Source organism: Vanellus vanellus, assembly GCF_965231255.1.
Source record: "Vanellus vanellus genome assembly, chromosome: 1".
Taxonomy (NCBI): domain Eukaryota; kingdom Metazoa; phylum Chordata; class Aves; order Charadriiformes; family Charadriidae; genus Vanellus; species Vanellus vanellus.
In genome coordinates, this window is record NC_138905.1 from 56319055 (window position 1) to 56337823 (window position 18769).

The 18769-nt window shown below is 44.8% G+C and overlaps 1 protein-coding gene across 1 annotated transcript in view; it reads right to left on the bottom strand.

The window, feature by feature from the left end:
- The window catches only part of LOC309681866 (coiled-coil domain-containing protein 134-like), a gene marked incomplete at its 5' end in the record, with an annotated part of 52760 nt that overhangs the window by 29857 nt on the left and 4134 nt on the right, over positions 1-18769 (bottom strand). Inside the window, 17 exons of the mRNA XM_082495834.1 lie at positions 1148-1420; positions 1989-2136; positions 2247-2421; positions 3220-3317; positions 4545-4605; positions 5243-5354; positions 6758-6899; positions 7932-8050; positions 9577-9691; positions 10237-10371; positions 12848-12947; positions 13468-13584; positions 14402-14516; positions 15008-15138; positions 16397-16600; positions 17160-17265; positions 17908-17981. Coding sequence (XP_082351960.1) covers positions 1148-1420; positions 1989-2136; positions 2247-2421; positions 3220-3317; positions 4545-4605; positions 5243-5354; positions 6758-6899; positions 7932-8050; positions 9577-9691; positions 10237-10371; positions 12848-12947; positions 13468-13584; positions 14402-14516; positions 15008-15138; positions 16397-16600; positions 17160-17265; positions 17908-17981 — 2225 coding nt within the window. The remainder of the gene's footprint in view (positions 1-1147; positions 1421-1988; positions 2137-2246; positions 2422-3219; positions 3318-4544; positions 4606-5242; positions 5355-6757; positions 6900-7931; positions 8051-9576; positions 9692-10236; positions 10372-12847; positions 12948-13467; positions 13585-14401; positions 14517-15007; positions 15139-16396; positions 16601-17159; positions 17266-17907; positions 17982-18769) is intronic.

Genomic DNA, 18769 nt, shown 5'->3' on the forward strand with positions numbered 1-18769 from the left:
CAATGGTATCGAATGCCTGGATGTTGTTACCTAACTGCGAAAGAACTGCCCTATGCAAGAGCCCTCTTGTCAGTCATTTCAGTAATCTGCAATATTAAAATTTACTACATAGTGTCTTAGAGCATATCAAATACATGCCTGTCTGCAATACCTTATGGGTGCCCACTCAGAATCAAACCTTGCTTCTTCACTGTCTGCTGACATGGGTTTCTGTTCTCAATGGTACATCGTTTGAATTTCTCTACCAGGCTGGAGAAGAAAGGACAGCTTGCCCTTACAGGCCAATCTCATGCTCTTGTGTGGAAATGTTAACAAGCTTTTACTGTGTGACTGGCTGAACAGCCATGGGACGAGTGACTACTGATGGGGAGGGGTGACAGGACAGCTGGGAGAGGTGGAAGTGAGAGAAGGCCTCTGAGCATCCATCAGGATCTGGATTCTGTCATTATTACATAGGTTAACAGAGCTCATTATGCCAGCTAAAGGCAAACACACTAGTCCTGCTATTTCAAGGTCCCTTTCTGCCCTGCACGGATTAATTTTCCCTGTCCCAAAATTATTATTTTATCTTTTAAGAGCAATAAAACATGCTATTTGCAGTCCTGAAAACTCAAGAGTACTGCAAAAATCTCTGACAAGACTCCAGTTAAAAGCAAACAAAATTAAAACCCCGAGCAAACAGAAAGCCATGCCCTCAAAACCTGTTCTCTGCATGCTGCTTTTTTGAAGTTCTTTGTTCCCCATACCCTTCTCATCTATCAGTAGTAAACCATTGCTCCCAAATTATCAAAACAGCTTCTTGAAAGGCTGCCACAGAAGAAGCTGGAGTACTCAGCTGTGTATCTGGATAGAGAAAGGAATGGGGTTTTTCATGGCATACATCAGCAGCACCCTTCAGATCCCTCCCTAGCCAACTCTCAAAAGATCCCTTTCTATCACAATAGATGGATGACAGAGAAAGAGCTAACACACATACGCAGTTCCATTTTCCATACCAGGCTCCCCTGGGAGGCGGAAGTCTGCATATATCCACATGGGCCCTTCTAGCAGAATCCTTGGCCTCATAACAGCACTAAGAACTTTAAGAACCAAAAAGTCCCCTAAATTAGGACCAGGATAGCAGCCTGTCCTTGTGAAAGTCACATACCAGTAAAATAAGTAGAATGCTGGAATTGCTCTTCAGAATGGGAAGTAACGGGTTAGCACTGCTCAGCTGATGAGACCTGCCAAAATCAGCTTCTTCAGTTTCAGTTTGCTTGCAGTCTCCCCAGGAAAACCAGAGTTGGAGGACTTGGTGCCCAAATCTCCCCGTAAGTTCAGGGTAGTGCAGGAAGAATTTCAGCAGGAGAGGACAATGGACGTAGACAAAGCTCAGATCTGGAAGATTACTCAGGATCCTCTTTATGGCACACAATGACCTCTGGTAAGTGTGTGGGAGGGAAAAGGGGGGGGGGGAGAGAACAAAATAATCACTAGATATTGAATATCAAAAAGCTGAAGTGATGAGAGTTTACTGTGAGAAACAGTCACACTGCCTTTTAAGTAGACAATCAAATATATCAGTTAAACATCATTTTGTAAAGCCTATTTGCATCACAAAGGCTATGAAACTTGTAGGCTTTATACAGTGCTCAAAGCTGCGCAGCAGCAGCAAAGAGCCATATGGGAACACTAGAAAGCCTGCTGCAGAGGCTGTAGATGTGTTCAGGAGACTGAAGCTATAAAATTTATTATATTCTGTATGTGAATTCACAGCCTATCCAACGTATTTACACTTCCCACACATACATAAGTTTATTCAGTCAAATCTACACTCCCCAGTGGCTTTTCACAGTTAACTTTCCAGAGTGTAGATGCACTGCACACTCTTCACTCATTCACTGCTCACCACCTATGTCAAAATACTTTCTGCAAGAGGGCTGATGTGAGTGGGGGGAAACCTTAGTTTCAACAAAAAGGGTCCAAGAGGTAGGCATGAAATCTTTTACCGCATCCAGGGTTTTCTCTTTGTCCTGACTGACAGCAAGCAGATAAAGAGCAGCTCTGAGTATATACGGAGGGGGACAGTCTCCGTGGTCCTGTGCTGATAGGAGGAAATTTCTTACGGCTAAAAATAATTCTGCTTCTGGGACAAACCTGCATTCAAGGAGATTGGAGTGGAAACAGTAACATTAGGCATGCCTTACCTACCAATACAGGGTATGTAATGGCCACAAAACCACTTGCCTTGTATACTCTTCACTCACCTGTCCCCAAGGGTGTAGGCAAAGTATAAGAGTAGTACAAAGCAGTGTTGGTGGCTGCAAAGAGACTGATCCAAAGGGAAAGGCTCAGGGGTTTCAGCCAGGAGAAGAAGGCTTTCAGCAACGGTGTAGTTTAATTGAGGCAGACCCTTTTGCAGGAGCTCAGATATCTCTTGCTCTGGAAATAAAACTAATGTGAGCAAGCAGGCAATGACGAGGAATGTCTACGACAAAGCAGAGTGGAACATGGGGATGGAAGCATCTGCCTGCCCTAACTCAAGCACATCAAATTAGGGAAGTTCCTGATGTAAGAAATATCAAAGCAAATCTACTACCCCACAGTTTGCATACAGCAAGCGCACCTCTATGATTTGGCATAAATAGATGTGTCAGACCTGGTTTAATGGAGCTGGCTTTGAGGATGAAAACACACTTCTGTTTGAGGTTCCCAGCTCTTTGTTGATGCTGCCTTTATGGAGACCAACCACTGCCAGTGGGAAAAGTGGCTTTTGTGATGTGGAAACTTTCATCTCATTTATTTGGGACTTACCTATTACGGAAAGTTACAGTATAGACAGGAAAGCTTTATAGAGTATGCCAGAGGGAAAAATGACCTTAATCTGCAGATATACATGAATATGTGGCAAGTAGTATTGTTTCAATTAAGCCATGCACAGTTGCGCCACCATGTAGACAAAACCATAGGTAGATGAAACACATTATTTCAGGTAGGGTTCCAAACTTTTCAAAAGGCAGTCTCTGAGTGTTATCTCCTTGCTGGACGTGCTTTAAAAAAAAAAAAAAAAAAAAAAAAAAAAAAAAGGAAAAAAATTCTCTAAATAGAGTTTATGTGTGTCCTCCCTTCCCTCCTCCTATGTCTTTTTCTTTTTTTAATTATTTTTGCACCTATTGCCTAAATAGAGGGTGGCGGGGCCTCAAACTATATAAAGTAATTTGTCTCTTTCCCCAAACTTGCCCTCCTGAGAAGAAGTTCTCTCCTTCTCTGTGGCAGAGTAAAGGCTCAGGCACAAGCTGCAGAGGAAGCTGGAACAGGCCTGATTCAAGGCAGGATTACTGTGAGGAAGAGCAGAAAGATACAGTGAAGAAGGCTAGAAATACCCTTTTCATACTTCTAATATTACATGCTGTCTGCCAGAACTTCTCTTTACTGAATGATCACATGAAAGCACCTGCCCCATCACAGTAAGACTCCAGGAAGCCAACCTGGGCTTCCAGGAAAATGAGGAGCTCCCAGAGGACAGTCATCTCACAGATGTGGCGGGCACACTAGCGATGATGACAGTGAAGGTGTTCACATACCTTGGGACAATAGGACTACAGTGGGGTACTCTTACAATCATCACAACCTGTATTCACATAACACTGCACAGAATGGGAGGTGTATGAGGACGGCTCCCAATACCTGATTCAACTGGCTAACACAAGTAAGGAGATTTTGGAGCAATGGTGTTTCCAGGGATGAACAATGAAGAATGCCAAAATGTTAACTAAAAAGGTGAGAACAGCTCTGTTTCCAGGTATTTCTCCCTCTCTCCAATTGATTTCCTTGCAGAATAGGACATAACCAAATATCTTTGCACTGTAACACACCATCCTTAGTGCCCCACGCTACTGTATTCAGAGGCCTTGATCACTCTCCCCACACACTATTCACAGGCACAAACATCCCTGCTCTAACTTCCACAGCAGTAACCTGGACTAGGGGTGCAGTGCATTTTGTTTACTCTTTTAATGAGATGCAGTCACAGGAAAGAGGAGGTAAAACATCTCTACAGATCCACAGAGAGTCTCCCCAGGTGCTCCTCAAGCTAGAAATCCTAGCCTTTGCTACAGAAGACTCTTTGCAATGTCTGCTGTTGAAGTCTTCCTCCTCCCTCCCATTTCTCATACATTATCACACCACGAGGAACAAAGATAGTGGTAATATGTGCCCAGGAAGCCAGAGCTCAGATGGAACTGATGCTACTGTTACTTCTTTTCAAAACACCCCCTGATTTGACTACTCCAAAGTCAGGCTGCTTTATCTCTGTCTGCGCAGCTCACGACAGAGCATAGAATTCTCACAATACTGTGTAAATCCACCCGCCCCCTACCCAACTGCTTCTCCTTTCTCCCACATCCAGCTTTTCCACTGTCATTTACCATTTACATTTTGCAATAAGATACAACCACTCTTGAGTCTTTTGGCCTCCCGTCTTGCCTAATCAGATGCATTAGACAAGGCATGATCTGCTTTCCCATCTGCAATTTTTTTTACTCACAATACACACATCACAATACCTTTGTACAGAGCAAAACCTGGCCTTCAGCTCCAGTGTCAGTCGGATAAAGGAGGAAGATGCTAGACAGAAAGCAAGACAGAAATGTCGAAGGAGCACAGAACACGTACAATAAGGGAAAAGAGTAGGCAGGTCCCACAACCATCCCCACACATCTCCACACAAGCCTGGTGAACAGGACAAGCCATTTCAGTAAGAATACATTTGCTAGGCCTTCTCTCCCAAAGCAAACTACTCTGAGTTTGGTTTGGAGGGGAGACTTATTTATCTTCTCAGTAGGAGAAGGGAAGATTTGCCAGCTTCACATGTTTAGGATAGAGGAATTCCATACATCACCTCTCTGCTGTGCAAAGAGTAAGGAAAACACAGAGTAAATAGGATCTCTACATAGTAAAATCCCACCAATAATTTCAGCATAAACCCTTTCTACAGGAACAGTCAATTCTGAATACTTCAGAGGAAAGAGTAAAGCTGACACAACTTACCTATCTAATATAAATCTGTCCCATCGCCATTGCTAGACCAAATAACTTTTTCATGCTGCTGAACATGACTGTACACGCTATTCTTACTCATATAAACATGTAATACAATCATCCACATAAAGTCTTGTTAAGCTCATTGCCTCAGTAATATGCAGTAGCAGCAAGTTCCATCAGTTAAGAGCACAGAGAACATGATCCCACACTACCCCCATACCCAGCTTTTCGGAGAACTTATTCCGCATGTTTGGCACCACTGTAAAGAGGGTATTAAGTGTTGAGATGAAAACCTCCATCACTGATGGGCTGACAGCCCTTTCCAGGTAGCTCTGTGGAAAGAATAAAAGATCAGGTGCGTGATACGCAATAAACACTGAAAGCAGCAGCTTTCTCCCAGCCTCCTGCCCACCCAGAAAGTTAGATTTCTAAATCCAAGCAAATGGAGGAACAGTTCTACCAAAATGCCTGGCAGCAAGTACCCAGGCTTACAGAGCACTTTGAAAGCAACAAACACTCCACTCTGCCAATGTTATGAGCTGTGCTACTAACTCTGCAAGACATTACATCAAGCAAGAAACTTCTTCCTGATGCCAGCTGGCAACCAGTTAGGACTTAAGGCACAGCAACTGACATTACTGCCCATATTGCCCTGGACATAACTGCTCTTACAGGTCAGATGGCTAATTTTCCAGCATGGCATACAATATAGGACATAAGCTTAAGTGCAGCTGACTTCAGTAACTCTTAACACCTGTGCTTCAGCACTTTATTCAGTAGTGGCAAACACTGGCATTTAAGGTCTCTACAGAGTCCAGCCCTAAACTGTTTAGAACAGAATGACTCAACTCACTCTTGTAGAAGGTCACTGGGCAATTTTCTCACAGTTCATTAATTTTTACCCAAGTTCAATGAGCAAGAAACAGCACGCTGATTCCAGCTTTGCCAAACTGGACATGCACTGCACCCTCCCTTCAGGGAGGAGAACAGCAATGCCACTGCAGCTGCCTACCAAGAGACTGGTTAAAAAAAATACAAAACAAAACATCTCTAATCTCCTAACAACTGCAAAAATCCACACACCTGAACCTGCTGCAAAGCACAAGCAAAATTTACTCAACATTGAGAACCACAACCAGAGTCCCATTGTTTTGACAATTCTGCTCAAAGTGTCTTAGTGACAGGTCTGTATGGAGCACTAAAGCACATGCGACTCTCCACTGTTGCTTTTTAAACCGTGTCCCTGGCCATACTGAGGGACAATGCTTAGTACTGTCTTTGTTGTGTCAACTGGGCAGCCTCCTCAATACCTTCTGGAAAGAAGTATGAAAACAAAATTGCAGACGAAAATACCTCCACTTTCTGGGACACAGGAAAGTTTGGAAAAAGTGGCAAAAGGGGAACATTTCAGGCACTCTAATTTTCTGCCACAGCCAGAGCTGCCATGGATTAGACAACATGGCAGGCAGGCTATGGGGATTGCACAGTCTGAAGAAAGATACTGCCATCTACATGGTATCTTTATGAATGTCTCCACCCTGAGACCGTACACTCTCATTTTGCATGAACTGTATAATGCCACATTTGGCTCTGGAGAGGTGGCAAATACCACAGCTGTTCTTGGTTTACTCTATATGCTCTTTTCCTGAAAAAAATCTTGTGCAGCTCACTCTTGGTGCTTGAAAGCACCTTTCCAAGTACCCAAAGAATAGACCAAGTTCAAAAGAAACCCTACCATGACCATGGGGATGCAGAGACTGTCACAAATCCTCAACAAGAACTCAGAGAAGTTGCTCAGAGTGTCCTTGCTCTTGGAGTTGGGGGCAGTGAAAGCATTCTCCTGGGCCATGGGGTCACTCTGGAATTCCACTGCTAACCTACACAAACACAAAGCAGATACCAGAGGAGAGAGGACTCTGCCTCACTCTGTAAAGAAAGTCAGGAAATACTACATTTCCATCACAACTTTCACCATTAAGGACCCCACAAACACTTGATGGGTTGGAAACACAGGAATCTGGCAATCAGAGTTACCTCTTGAGTAAAGCTATTAAAAGTCAGCAATGTTGCAGAACAGTACAAGTGGCAAAGAAAGACTTAGCTGCTGTGAAGAAAGCACCTGCTGTGGGAAGCCCTAGTGTGGCAAGACTAAAGGCTCTCAGTCAGGCCAGAGTGCCTGGAGCACAATACCTCATGAAAATCAGCCAGGGGATCATTCAGTTGATGTAAAAACCATGACAGAACCCAAGTGCCCTGTAACACCACCCCAAGACACTGGGTCAGTGCAGACAGGGACAACTGCTTCTGACTGAATTATCTCAGCCAAACCAAATGCAAGTGATGGAAGGCAAAATAACTAAGTTGGCCAGACTTCCCTAAAAACAGATCCGTTTTCATACACCACTGCTGTACAGCTAAGGGTGAAAGACAGCTGTCATCCAGAAAAACAGGAAAAGTTGGTGCCTCGAAACCCCCTTGCAGTAACAGGTCACAGACATGAGCAAATCCAAGGCCAGCATCTGGACCAAATACACATTTGTTACATGGTTAATCCCCTCCAGCAGTGACACCACACACTCCAGGGCACAGAAATATGGTTTCATACAACCATTCTTACATTGTCATCAGTTTTGGCTACTTTTCAGGCAGCTCCTCAAAGGCCAAAGACATGAAATAAACTTATAGGTCCCAGGCAAATTTCTTGGGAGACACATAAAGGTATCACAAAATTTTCACTATCACTACATATCCTTCCTTCTTTTGTTTCACTGACAAGTGCCATGCATTGAACTCACCTGTGATATTTCATTGGTGGTCTTGGGTAGAGGAACTCACTCACCAGGACAGAAGGACAGACATACATGGACACACACACCACCCACCCACCCACCTTCCTGATTTGTCCTCACCTGCAAGCATTTCTGAAACTTTCGAGGGCGTTAAGCAAAAACTGGCCCTGTCTCTGAGGAACTCTGCTGAGATTTCTGTTGGCTGGGCGACTCTGAGATCCTGAGAATAGGAAATCACCCTGTTAAAGAACAGAAGTCTTTAAAATCTTATGTTCACTGTTGGAAAAAAATAGCTTTCCTCTCTGATACCAGCAGCAGGAGGAACAACAGATTTCCCTTCACTCACTTCTTTTACATAACTGGTTTTTTACTATTGAGATTTCCCCAGGGAGGGCAGAGTTAGAGAGCTTCTGTGCTCTTCCTAGGTAGGACAGAGTTACTGAGCTACTAGTTCTGCACTGCCCTGTCTTTGTAGTCTGTATTGCCACAGTTTGCTCTAATCTGAGCTTTAAACAGCTCGGCTAATGGAGCTTCAAACCCTTCTGGGAAATCTTGGTATCTTTTTAAATTTTGTTTCTTCCAATTATGCTTCAGACAACACTGAACAGTTCCTCTCCTTGCCCAGCACTGAAACCTTTTGGCTCAGATTTGTAAGCAACTATCCATGTAGTAGCTCATGCTCCCACACAGCATCCTACTGAGTTCAGCCAGAAGCCAACTGCAGCATCAGAGTTAATCCTTTGCCCAAACTGGGAACCACTTGGAGCTCAAAGTCTGCCTTTAGGCCTTAACCTGTTGAGGTGGTTTTCTCCAAATACTACCAGAGGTGGGCATGATAAAACATTGGTGCCTGGCAGTTCAGAACTACTCCTCCTTCTGCATTTGACGGTGAGATACCTTAGTAGAGGTACAATCATTTCCCCTTTTCTCCCATTAAACACAGCCTGGATGTCCTTACTAGCTGCCTAATTTCCTTCCTGTGAAGCTCCTTATTCTGAATGGGACTCAAGCTCTGTGTGTATGCAAACAGACTGACCAACATCTGCATATGGGGCAGAAAGCAGTTCTGCATTCTCCAGGCAGAGCAGACAGACATCTGGTATCACAGAACTTGGGTCTAAAGGTAGTTCAGCAGGCATTTGGAGCTCTGGTACTCCAGCAAGATGCTCTTGCCACTATAAACACACAATCTAAACCTACATGGCTCTAAACCTAGAGCAAGAAGGCTCAGTCCTTGTCTTTTCACTAGGGCTCTCTCCTCAGAAATGCACAGGTCCCAGCAGCACATCACACTAACTACGTATTCCAGGAACAGGGAAAGATTTGCAGTTCAAAGAGTGTCTAACAGCTCCCTTGCTGAGGCATCACAGTGCACATATGATGACCCTCTTGGTCTGAAGTCACAGCAAGAGACATTCATTGACCAAAAAATAGACTGACACAGCCTATAAGGTGGGGGCCTGAAGCAGGGGAAGTTTAAATTACTTCAAAGTACTGGACACATAAAGAGAGCAGCATGCTCAAGTGGTGCCCCACAAATCTTCATTGATTTAGAAAGACAACATTCACCAGCATCCATTTTCAGCTACTTCAAAGACAAAGATTGGTACCATCTCGAGGCATGAGGATCAAAGGAAACACCAGAGAACCCAACAGCCATAGGGGAAGGGGACAGAACATATATACGATATCCAAATAGTGTGCTAGGTGGATCATCCCTGTCCTGCTTGGTCCTACCAACAAGTAACAACAACTTTTGATTTACCACTTGCCACTTGCTACTCTGTGTTGGGGAAAGGTCAGCACATCGCTTCAGCACTGCCTCCAACAGCTTCTGCAGCTCTTCATATGGGACTGGAGGGGAGCTCAGATGGTCCTTCCTGAACAAGCAGAGAGAAAAACAGCATGCAAATACCCTGCTGGGGACATTCCACCTGGGAAGGCAACACCAGCAGAAACAACTGCTCTTCCAACAGCAATATGCCATTGCCACTTCTCTCCAGCACAGCATGCTAAGGTCACAGTATCTGAACAGTGCCTTCATCCAGATGTGTGCCCAAACACACCCTTACTGCATTCACTGTCCACTCCCCCTGCAGTCAGGAAGCACATGACTGTACAGAATCTCACGCCTGCTCTTATCTATCTGGATGGGGCACAGAGTGACAAAGTCACAGCAGCCACAGTACAAGCCTGCCTGGGATGCTAGGTCCTTGCTGCAGTGGCTTGCTGCCTACCACAGCTTCATTGCCCTGGCAGCCTTTTGAGGTGGGTGGGAAGCTAGCTCTGCTGTACCCACGCCTGTCTCAGCTAGAAGTCCCACTGCAGAGCACGCTCACCCACACAGCCACAGGGGAGCTGCAGAGACCAACATGGTATCAACAGATCTATCTGAACAAAAGCCTGCAAATACTTTCCTGCCTACCTCAGGAAAGCCGCCACAGCTCTCACAGCCTCCACTACCACCTCCAGCACTGGGCAGTTCACCGTCTCCATCAAAACATGAATGGCTTCTATACATACACCTCGGTTTGTGAATAATTTGATGTCCACTGGTTGCCTGCAAAGAGGAAACAAAGTAAACACGGAGAATATTGTGACAGTTAAGTAACTGTTGTGCCCCCTCCTTATTTCACCAAATGGACAGCTGAGCCACGTGGTTCCAGCCATGCTTTTCAGTATTCAGAGCCAGCTGCTCTCAAGGATGTAGTCTCAAACTTCACCAGGTGGAGAGTTTGCTACAAAGAGTGAACTTTAGCAGGTCTGGAGCCCTGCTATGATGAATAAAACCCACAGCTTGGATAACGGTGTGACTACACCGGCAAAAACTGACATGAAAAGCACAAGAAAAACAGGCTTTGCAAAACACACTGATCTCTCTGCCTAGGACTATGCTGAGGCCATCTGCACTGGCATTTGTGGGTTCATCTGGCAACTCATATTTCTGAGTAAACAAGCAAACACGACCATCCTAGAACAAGGACAATGCCATGAGAATAGCTTCTCTCGCAGTCCTATAGCACTTCTAATGCCAGATGTTGCCAGAAGGACAGAGACTTTCATGAACTTGAAAAGTAATCAGAAAAATAAACACAGTCCAACTTTTTTGACAATTCTTCTTGCTAGTGAGCATTTTGGTTGTCTGATCACCTTGTGGCCCAACACCTTTGAGATTCAGCACGAGAGCATGGAGAGATGACAAGCCATTAATCCCATTATTGGAGAGAGCTGCGTAAATGGCAGACTGTGCTCATTTGGCTCCTGGCAAGTCAGGTACAGTAGGGAAGGCAGGGGAAAGACAGGAAGCTAAATGAGGACAAGAGGTGCTAACAGCCTGCCAGAGGGCCTTTCTGAAGCAAAGCAAGAAGAGCAGCACAGCATGACAGGAGCCAAACTTGGGAGCCAAAAGTATTCCCTGTTATTCAGCAAGCCAGGAGCACATGGTCCCATGCACAAATGGGAGAGGAACATGAACTTCAGCAGATAGCCCAGCTACAGGGCAAAAAGCAAACAGAGGCAGAATCACTCAGTGGGATGAAACCCAGCTTGGCAGTCACCTCACGTTCTGCCGTGAGAAAAAGCTGTGAGGCAGGCAAGGCAGAGAAAAGGCTTTGTAGAACTTGGGCACCAGGATCTGACCCAAGCCATAAGTGGTGTGCTGAACTTCCAAGTCATTTCCACTTATACTGTAATTCTATTAATCCCCTGTATTTCCCTTCTTTAATTGCTGACCTTCTGAAGTAAACCACATCAGGAAAAAAAAAGTCTTCACTGACTCATGCAAGGAGGAAGGGATGGAGGAGTATTGCTGACTCATTCAAGAGGCACAAACCCACTTGCAATATGGTGCACTTTGATGTCTTCGGGGCCTGGGAGAAAAGTGTCAAGGACAGTACTCTTGTAGCTTCCTGCAGCCTCTCATCTTTGGGCCCCAAACTATGCCTGCCACTGGTTGTGCTGGGAGAGACAAGGGGCACTCCAGGGAGAGCAACCCACCATTCCTGTCATAGGGAGCAGTACAAGGGGAGCAGTAAGCAGTACGTCCTGCCTGGACAACACCACAGTGTGAGGCTCGCTTACACAAGAGAATCCAGATGCAAGGAAAAAACAAGAGGAGAGGTTTCAGGATAAGACCCCTTTCCCACTATGAGACAGTTTTAAATAAAACATCATTTCTAAGGCAAAGCTCAGAGAAACAGAATGTGTGTGCTAGAAAATGAGAGTAATTGCACAGAGCGTTCTCTTTGTTTTACAAGTATAAATGCTGTAATTAGTGTTTCCCACATCCTGGTTTCTCTTTTTGACAGATCCTACACTGGCATCATTACACTATTCTAGCACTGCTGCTTTTCCTTCTCCTTTTTACCCTGCCACTTGCTACAAAATTGACTATGACATTTCCAAAATTCAGCTCAAGGGCTCTCTTGGGGGAACTAAGTGGCAAAACCAAGACTCTGTCACTAGCATGACAGGACAGGAACAAGATCATAGAGGCAAGAACAGGAAGCACAGAAGAAAAACAAGCCAGGGTATGTTATTCCTTAGCAGAAAACAAGAGGCAAAAAGTGACAGAAGCCATTAATATTTCAGCCTAGAATTTGTTTTTGCTGTTTGAATTTCGCTCAGATACAAGACTAGAAGCCATGGAATTTGCATGCTCCGTTTTGTCACAAAGGCGCACTTAGCAGGAACTGGCCTGTTCATATACGCCTGGACCTTCCTGCCCTTCCCTCCTGCTCTACCTACAGATGAAAGGAGATTTCACCTCCCCAATCCACAAGGAAGCAGAAAAAAGTGGATATACTGGTGGATACAGGTGCAAAGATGACAAGCTTGGAGGTTCAGAAACAACCATCAGGCCCTTCTTCACAAGAATAAGGGAGATGCATTTGTCCAGCAACATCTTTCAACCACAAAGGTTCTGGGCGTGTAGATATTTAGTCTCAGACAAAAAACTCAAAAAGTAAAAGCACCACAGCCTCCATTTTGGGCCACCAAACTCTGCCTGTGCAAGCCTGATGGGGGTACTCCCTTACCGTTTCAGTATTTCAGTGAAGAGCAGGAGCCCTTGTTTGTGCAACTCCACATTGTTCAGCTGCAGGACATGTTGGAGACTCCTCACCAGAGATTCAATGCCTGCACATGTTCAAGAGAAGTCACAGAGAGTGATTTTAACACCCCAAATTCCAGGATGGAAGCAAAATTAATTTTTAAAAGTAAGGAAGATTTGAACAATTATTCTTCTGAGCCACTGACAGAAACAACTGCCCAAAACTGCTGAGTGTTCACTTAGCTCCCTGATAATAGGCCCCAACCTACACTGCTGGAGGTAAGTCCAGAAGAGTGGAAGCCTTTCTTCCTAAATCCACCCTTGGCATGTCCACATAAATACTTAATAGTAACTTAGGTAGTGTCAGTCATGATAACTGGTTATTACAACGAATGCACACTCATCAGGAACTCATTAGGACCATGACACTGTAAATTCAAGCTACACTGGACATCACAAACACGTCTGATAGGTACTTATTTTCTGTCCTTTATCCATCCTGACTGGAAATTGTGATTGTGTGTGAAGCGTTGAAATTCAGCTAGAGGCACAACAAATGCCCACAGTATTACCGCAGTCACTCTGTCAGAAAGGCTGATGACTCACCATAGACTGTGTGACACTTTGAGAAGAATAGGCGCTCTTCAGTTAAGAGGAGCAGGCAGCAATACACTGACCAGATGAGAATTTCACTGTTGCACGAGAGACACTCAAACAGGAATTCTGCAAACACACACATACAAAAAGAAGGTCACCCTGGTTAGAGGCAGTCTGCTCACACCGTGGCACAGCTGCTCCTAGAACAGAGCAGAAGAAGGAGGAGGAAATGAGGAAGCATAGCAACAGCCGGGGGAGAATGGTTGTGTTATGAAATGGCAGGAATGGAGAATGGAGTGGATGCTTGGGGGTATGCTAGTCTTCAAAACAAGGTGACTAGAGAGCAGAGTCCTGCAGGCAGGCATCTTCCCAGCACAAACTCAGCAGGCAGGAGCTGAATTGTGGCTCTAGCCTTTGGCACAAATGAAAAGCCACAAAGCAAGCTTTCCCACAGATGCAGTGATCTTTTTTTTCCTCAGAACTTTTACGTGTCCCAAAGAATTTGTAAAATGAAAGCATTTCTGTCTTTTGGGATTACAGAGAAATAATAAACCATCTCCCACAGCCACATTCTAAAGCTAAATCCTAGACCAAATTGTGTGCAACCTTACAGTATTTAGTGGGGTAAGATGGAACCCAAGTCTGTTTAGGCTTGTATCTAAGGTGATCCGGCAAGAAGGACCTTGACCTCAAGGACTTGTCCAAATTCTTGCTGCGGAAACTCCATTCTGCCTGTTGACAGCTGCTTCTATACTTTCAGTTGAAAATTTACTCTCCCCTTCTAATCCTAAAATCACATTAGCCGTTTTTACTGGTATAAAATGGTCACCACACATGTTACACCATCAGTGGATTTCATGGAGCCAAACATTCCTAAAACTAACAGCCAGGGAGTGCTTTGATATTGGGAGATGAACAGTAAGATGCTACTGCATCTCTTCACCTGGGACGTCAGCATGGATAAAAGCAGGAGCATATCTGTTGGGAGAGTGAACCAGCACTGCAGCAACACAGTGAGAACTTGCTGCCTGTAACATCTCATCTCTGGTCAACAAAAGCTGATGGGAAACAAACATCAAAATGAGAGAGGAAGTCAGCTATGCAGATATGAGTAGGAAACAGTTTCCTCTACATTTTAAAATGTAAAATATAAATGAAGATCTCTCTTTTGGCATGTATTTAATGGATTAAACTTGCTAAAGTAAGATAAGACACTGGACCAAATATACTCAAAAAAATGCAAAATGAGAACCACAACAGAGAATATTATGAGTATGAACAGCTCTGCCCCCACGCTTAGTCATGTTGGCACTACAAGTGCTGTATCAGACCTCAAGTGTGAGTGAGTAAAATCAGCTGAGGCCAGGAACAAAATTTCCCCCCTCCAGGATGCAGGAATGAGGTGATCAATGGGGGTGTCCCCATTTCCCACTGCAGCCTCTATTGCTGGTGTTGGCAACAGCATACTCAAGTGCCTCAGATAAAGATTCAATACAGGCCAGCAAATTCTTTACATCTACCGATAATTCACTACCACTTCAGAAATCACCTTTTTGAGAACAAGTGGCAATGGATTTTCCCCTTCTAAAAATTCAGGGTTCTCAGACTCCTCTTCTGTCTTTGAATTATTCATAAGAATGGACACAAAATGGTCAGATTTCAGCAGCTCCTTTAGCAAACCTGTAAAAAATGGAAGGAAGAGTGAGCACCATTATGGGTATAACAAGGATTTTATTAACACAGGAGTATTTACAGCCTAAGATTTGTTGCCAACTTCCTCCCCTTTCCTGCACTCCTAACAAAGGCCCTCACTTCCAGTTTAGGAAGCTTCTTCTCACTGTGTCCCCAGATATTGCCATGAGCCCCATGTCTTGCAGCTCCTTGGTGCTGATGCTTTTTGTGGGGTCTGATCTGCTCCCCGTTCCTTCTCAGAGACATGCATGTGCACTGGTACATGATCTCAGAGCACTCTACTTGCACTGTCTTCTGTGCTCCTGTACCCACCCCTAATTTTTTTCTTGGGAAAGCTCTTGACCTGCATTTTTCTCCAAGCTACAGTCAGCGACCCAACAATAACTAGACATTTTCCCTGGAACACTTCCTAGAGAACTGACATTTATCTTCCCTTTCTACTTTCACAGGCTCTTACTGAAACAGCTGTGTTTAGCTAAAGGATATCCACATACACAAAAAAGCCCTCAGTATAAAAGTATAGAGCACTGCTACAGGTATTGATGCAAATCATCAGTACCTGTCAGTACAAATTCACAAGGGGTATCATCTGAGCTATGGAATTCTACTTGCAAAGGAATCATCATTCATTTCTAGCAGCTGCGTAGATGATCTGAGGAGCAATCCAGTACCTGCTTACCTCCTACAAGAAAAAGGAATTCCCTGGATGGTTTACAAACAAGCAATGTCAGAAAGGCTGAAATTGTGCTTGCCAGCAACAGCTGATACGTGCAGCTGGAAGCATAAATGCAAGAAAGCACCACTTCCACATTAGCTTTCTAACCTAAAGAACATTGTGACCCACATCTGAAGACCATATTTGCTAGACTCCATCCCACTACTCTACAAAACCCACCTGTCCAGGCATAGTGTTTGCATTTGGACACTTTGAGGTATGGTCTGTTCCTAGGATGAAACATCAAACTGAGACAGGCCAGGCCACAGTGCAAGCTCTGAAGAGACTCTTTTAAGATTAGTCAGTGCTAGGCAAACATGGGCCTCAAGGGACTACAGAGGAGGAGCTCAGCAGCAGGTCTGGGCCATTTGATTGCTATGGAGTAGCAGAAAGGATTGACTGCTTCAGAAACGCAGCAAAAAGTTCATTTAGGGAACAACTGACATTAGAACATCTACACCAGCCAAGGATTTCTTCCTCATTCTCTAAGCCTTGCCGTGCACCTTGCAGTTTCTCTCAGCAATGCCTTACCCAAACAATTAACCTGCAACTCCTTTGTCTGTGCACGCCCCAAGGTATTCAAAAAGAGACCACACAGCTTTTCTTCGAAGTGTGCTGAGAGCCGTTCTGTGCCAACAGAAGAGGAGTACAGCTTGCCATACAAGTAGCAGACAACAGCCTTTATACCTTCATTTGGGTATGTCAAGCCCATCAGCAGATGATCCACTAAATTACCTAGTACGAGGAACAGAAATAGCAAACATTCACACCAATGAACTGACTTTTTAAAAGCACCAACCTATTTCCCTTGAAAACTTGCAAAACCCCACTGGACAGACTGGTGTATGCAGATTAATGAATGACACAATTAAGTGATGTGCTCACTACCATCTGCCCCTCTGAGCAGAGGTACAGTAATAAATGGCTCGAGGAGCTTGCTGTTCACCATATGAAGATCCATTATCCCAGTTACTTCTACATACAGCTAAGCTTGCTCACCAGACCCCCAGGGGCTGGACCAAGGAAAGAAAAACTAAACTTATGTTGCCTGTGATGCAGATGCACAAACTGTTTCACAGAGGCTGGTTTTGCCAGGCTGGCTAAGAGCACAATGACAAGCCTGCTATTAAGGTACTGACTCGCAACCCAGGAGGCCTGAATGCCACTCCGACTTCTGGACAGGCTTCTTGTGTGACCTTCACAAATTCACACGGGGGATGGGGAAGTGCATGCATGTGTATGTATATTCAGGCTGTGAACACCACCCTTCAATGAGGCATGACACATTACTCACTGTGTTCTACCACCAGTATATCAGCAAAGCCTGGGATGGCATCCACCAGCTTGCCCAAGAGAGTGAATGTGGGCAGGCTGCCTCTCATGGTAGTCGCTTTGCACAGCTGTAGAGGAGACAGAGAAAGAAAATGTTTCAATAGTGAGGACACAGTCCAAAGGCAGAAGTGCACATCAACCAGCAAGATCTCCATGGTGCATAATGCTCCAGAACAGCATCTTATCCTAAGCTGGCTCCTCTTCACCATTTAGGATAAACCACAGGAAAACCCTGAACACACCACTAAGTCTCAAAAATATCTTTTAACTAATCCAAGAAATCTCTTGCTTGTTGCTCCTTTTCCTCTCTCTCCCCTCCAGCTCCTATGTGAGTGGATGAACCAGTTGAACTTCTCCCCACTTTCGCTACTTCCCAATATTTTGTTCCCCATAGGACCATCGCAAACTTAGGAAAGTTCCTCATATCACTGAAATGGTAAGGGAGGAAAAGAAGAATCTGAGGAAGCCACACAGCTTCACAAGAGCATCATGAAGCCATATGGCTGCAAGGCATCATGGGAACAATAGGAAAACTGCAGAGTAGACACCAACACTGCCAAAATCACAGCAGGGGAGCTGGCACTAGGATATCCCACTGCAGCAGAGTCTGCATCCCAGCACAGTAGCTGCAGTCTTGCAGGGCCACTCATTCCCATCTCCTCAACCTCTGAAGGATTGAAAGGAAGGGCAAGGAATTCATATTCACTGACCTCTTTTTGGCTTTCATCCAAAATGCAGCGTAAGTACTGTTCTGACTTCAGCTCCGCTACAAGCCGTACCAGAACTACACAGAAGAAATAGGATCAGTAATTCACACCCAAGAGCGCTCACAATCCATCTTCCACAGTGCTTTAGCAGACCAGTGAGCAAGGAGCTTAGAAATTAAGTGAGCACAGAGGTGCTGAGAGAGCAGGATAACATCGTCATTCCCGGTGCTATTACTTCTGATAGCCCAGCCTGAGCTCTCTGCAGCAACATTACAGCAGTCCTGTTCTAGCTGCACTACAAACCATGCATGGAAATGAACTGCAAGCCACAAACTAACCATCAGGACACCAAGTAAACATAAGGAACCAGAAAGGGAAGGAAACAAAGGCCTAACTTAAAAGCATAAAAATTTCTGGTAATTGAATATGGCAGGCTTCCTGCACTATGAAAATTGGCCTTTAAAAACATGTTTCCAGAGAAGACACCAGAACTGCAACTGCTGAGTATCCTTAGATGCAATCTGAGAGCTCCTCCTCCAGCTACTATTGTCTCTGAGGTAACAGTGCAGTCTATCAGCCACTCCTCCCCACTGCACTTATGCCATATACCTTGCCAGAAAGCAAGGCCCCAGTCACCTTTCTGGTACTGTTCACCTCCTCAGCCCCATGTAAAGGCTGTTATTTTTGTTTCACTGCAACTTTAAGAACTCTGTCCACTCTACCCTAATAAAAGGAATCAACGAGAAGCTCTGTTTACCAGGCACTGGGTGCACATCACCTGGGGTTTCCTGAACAAAATCACAAGGGAGTTGCCTGATGCTGGCAGGCTGCCTCTGCCTCCATGTGTATACCAGTGCACCAGTTT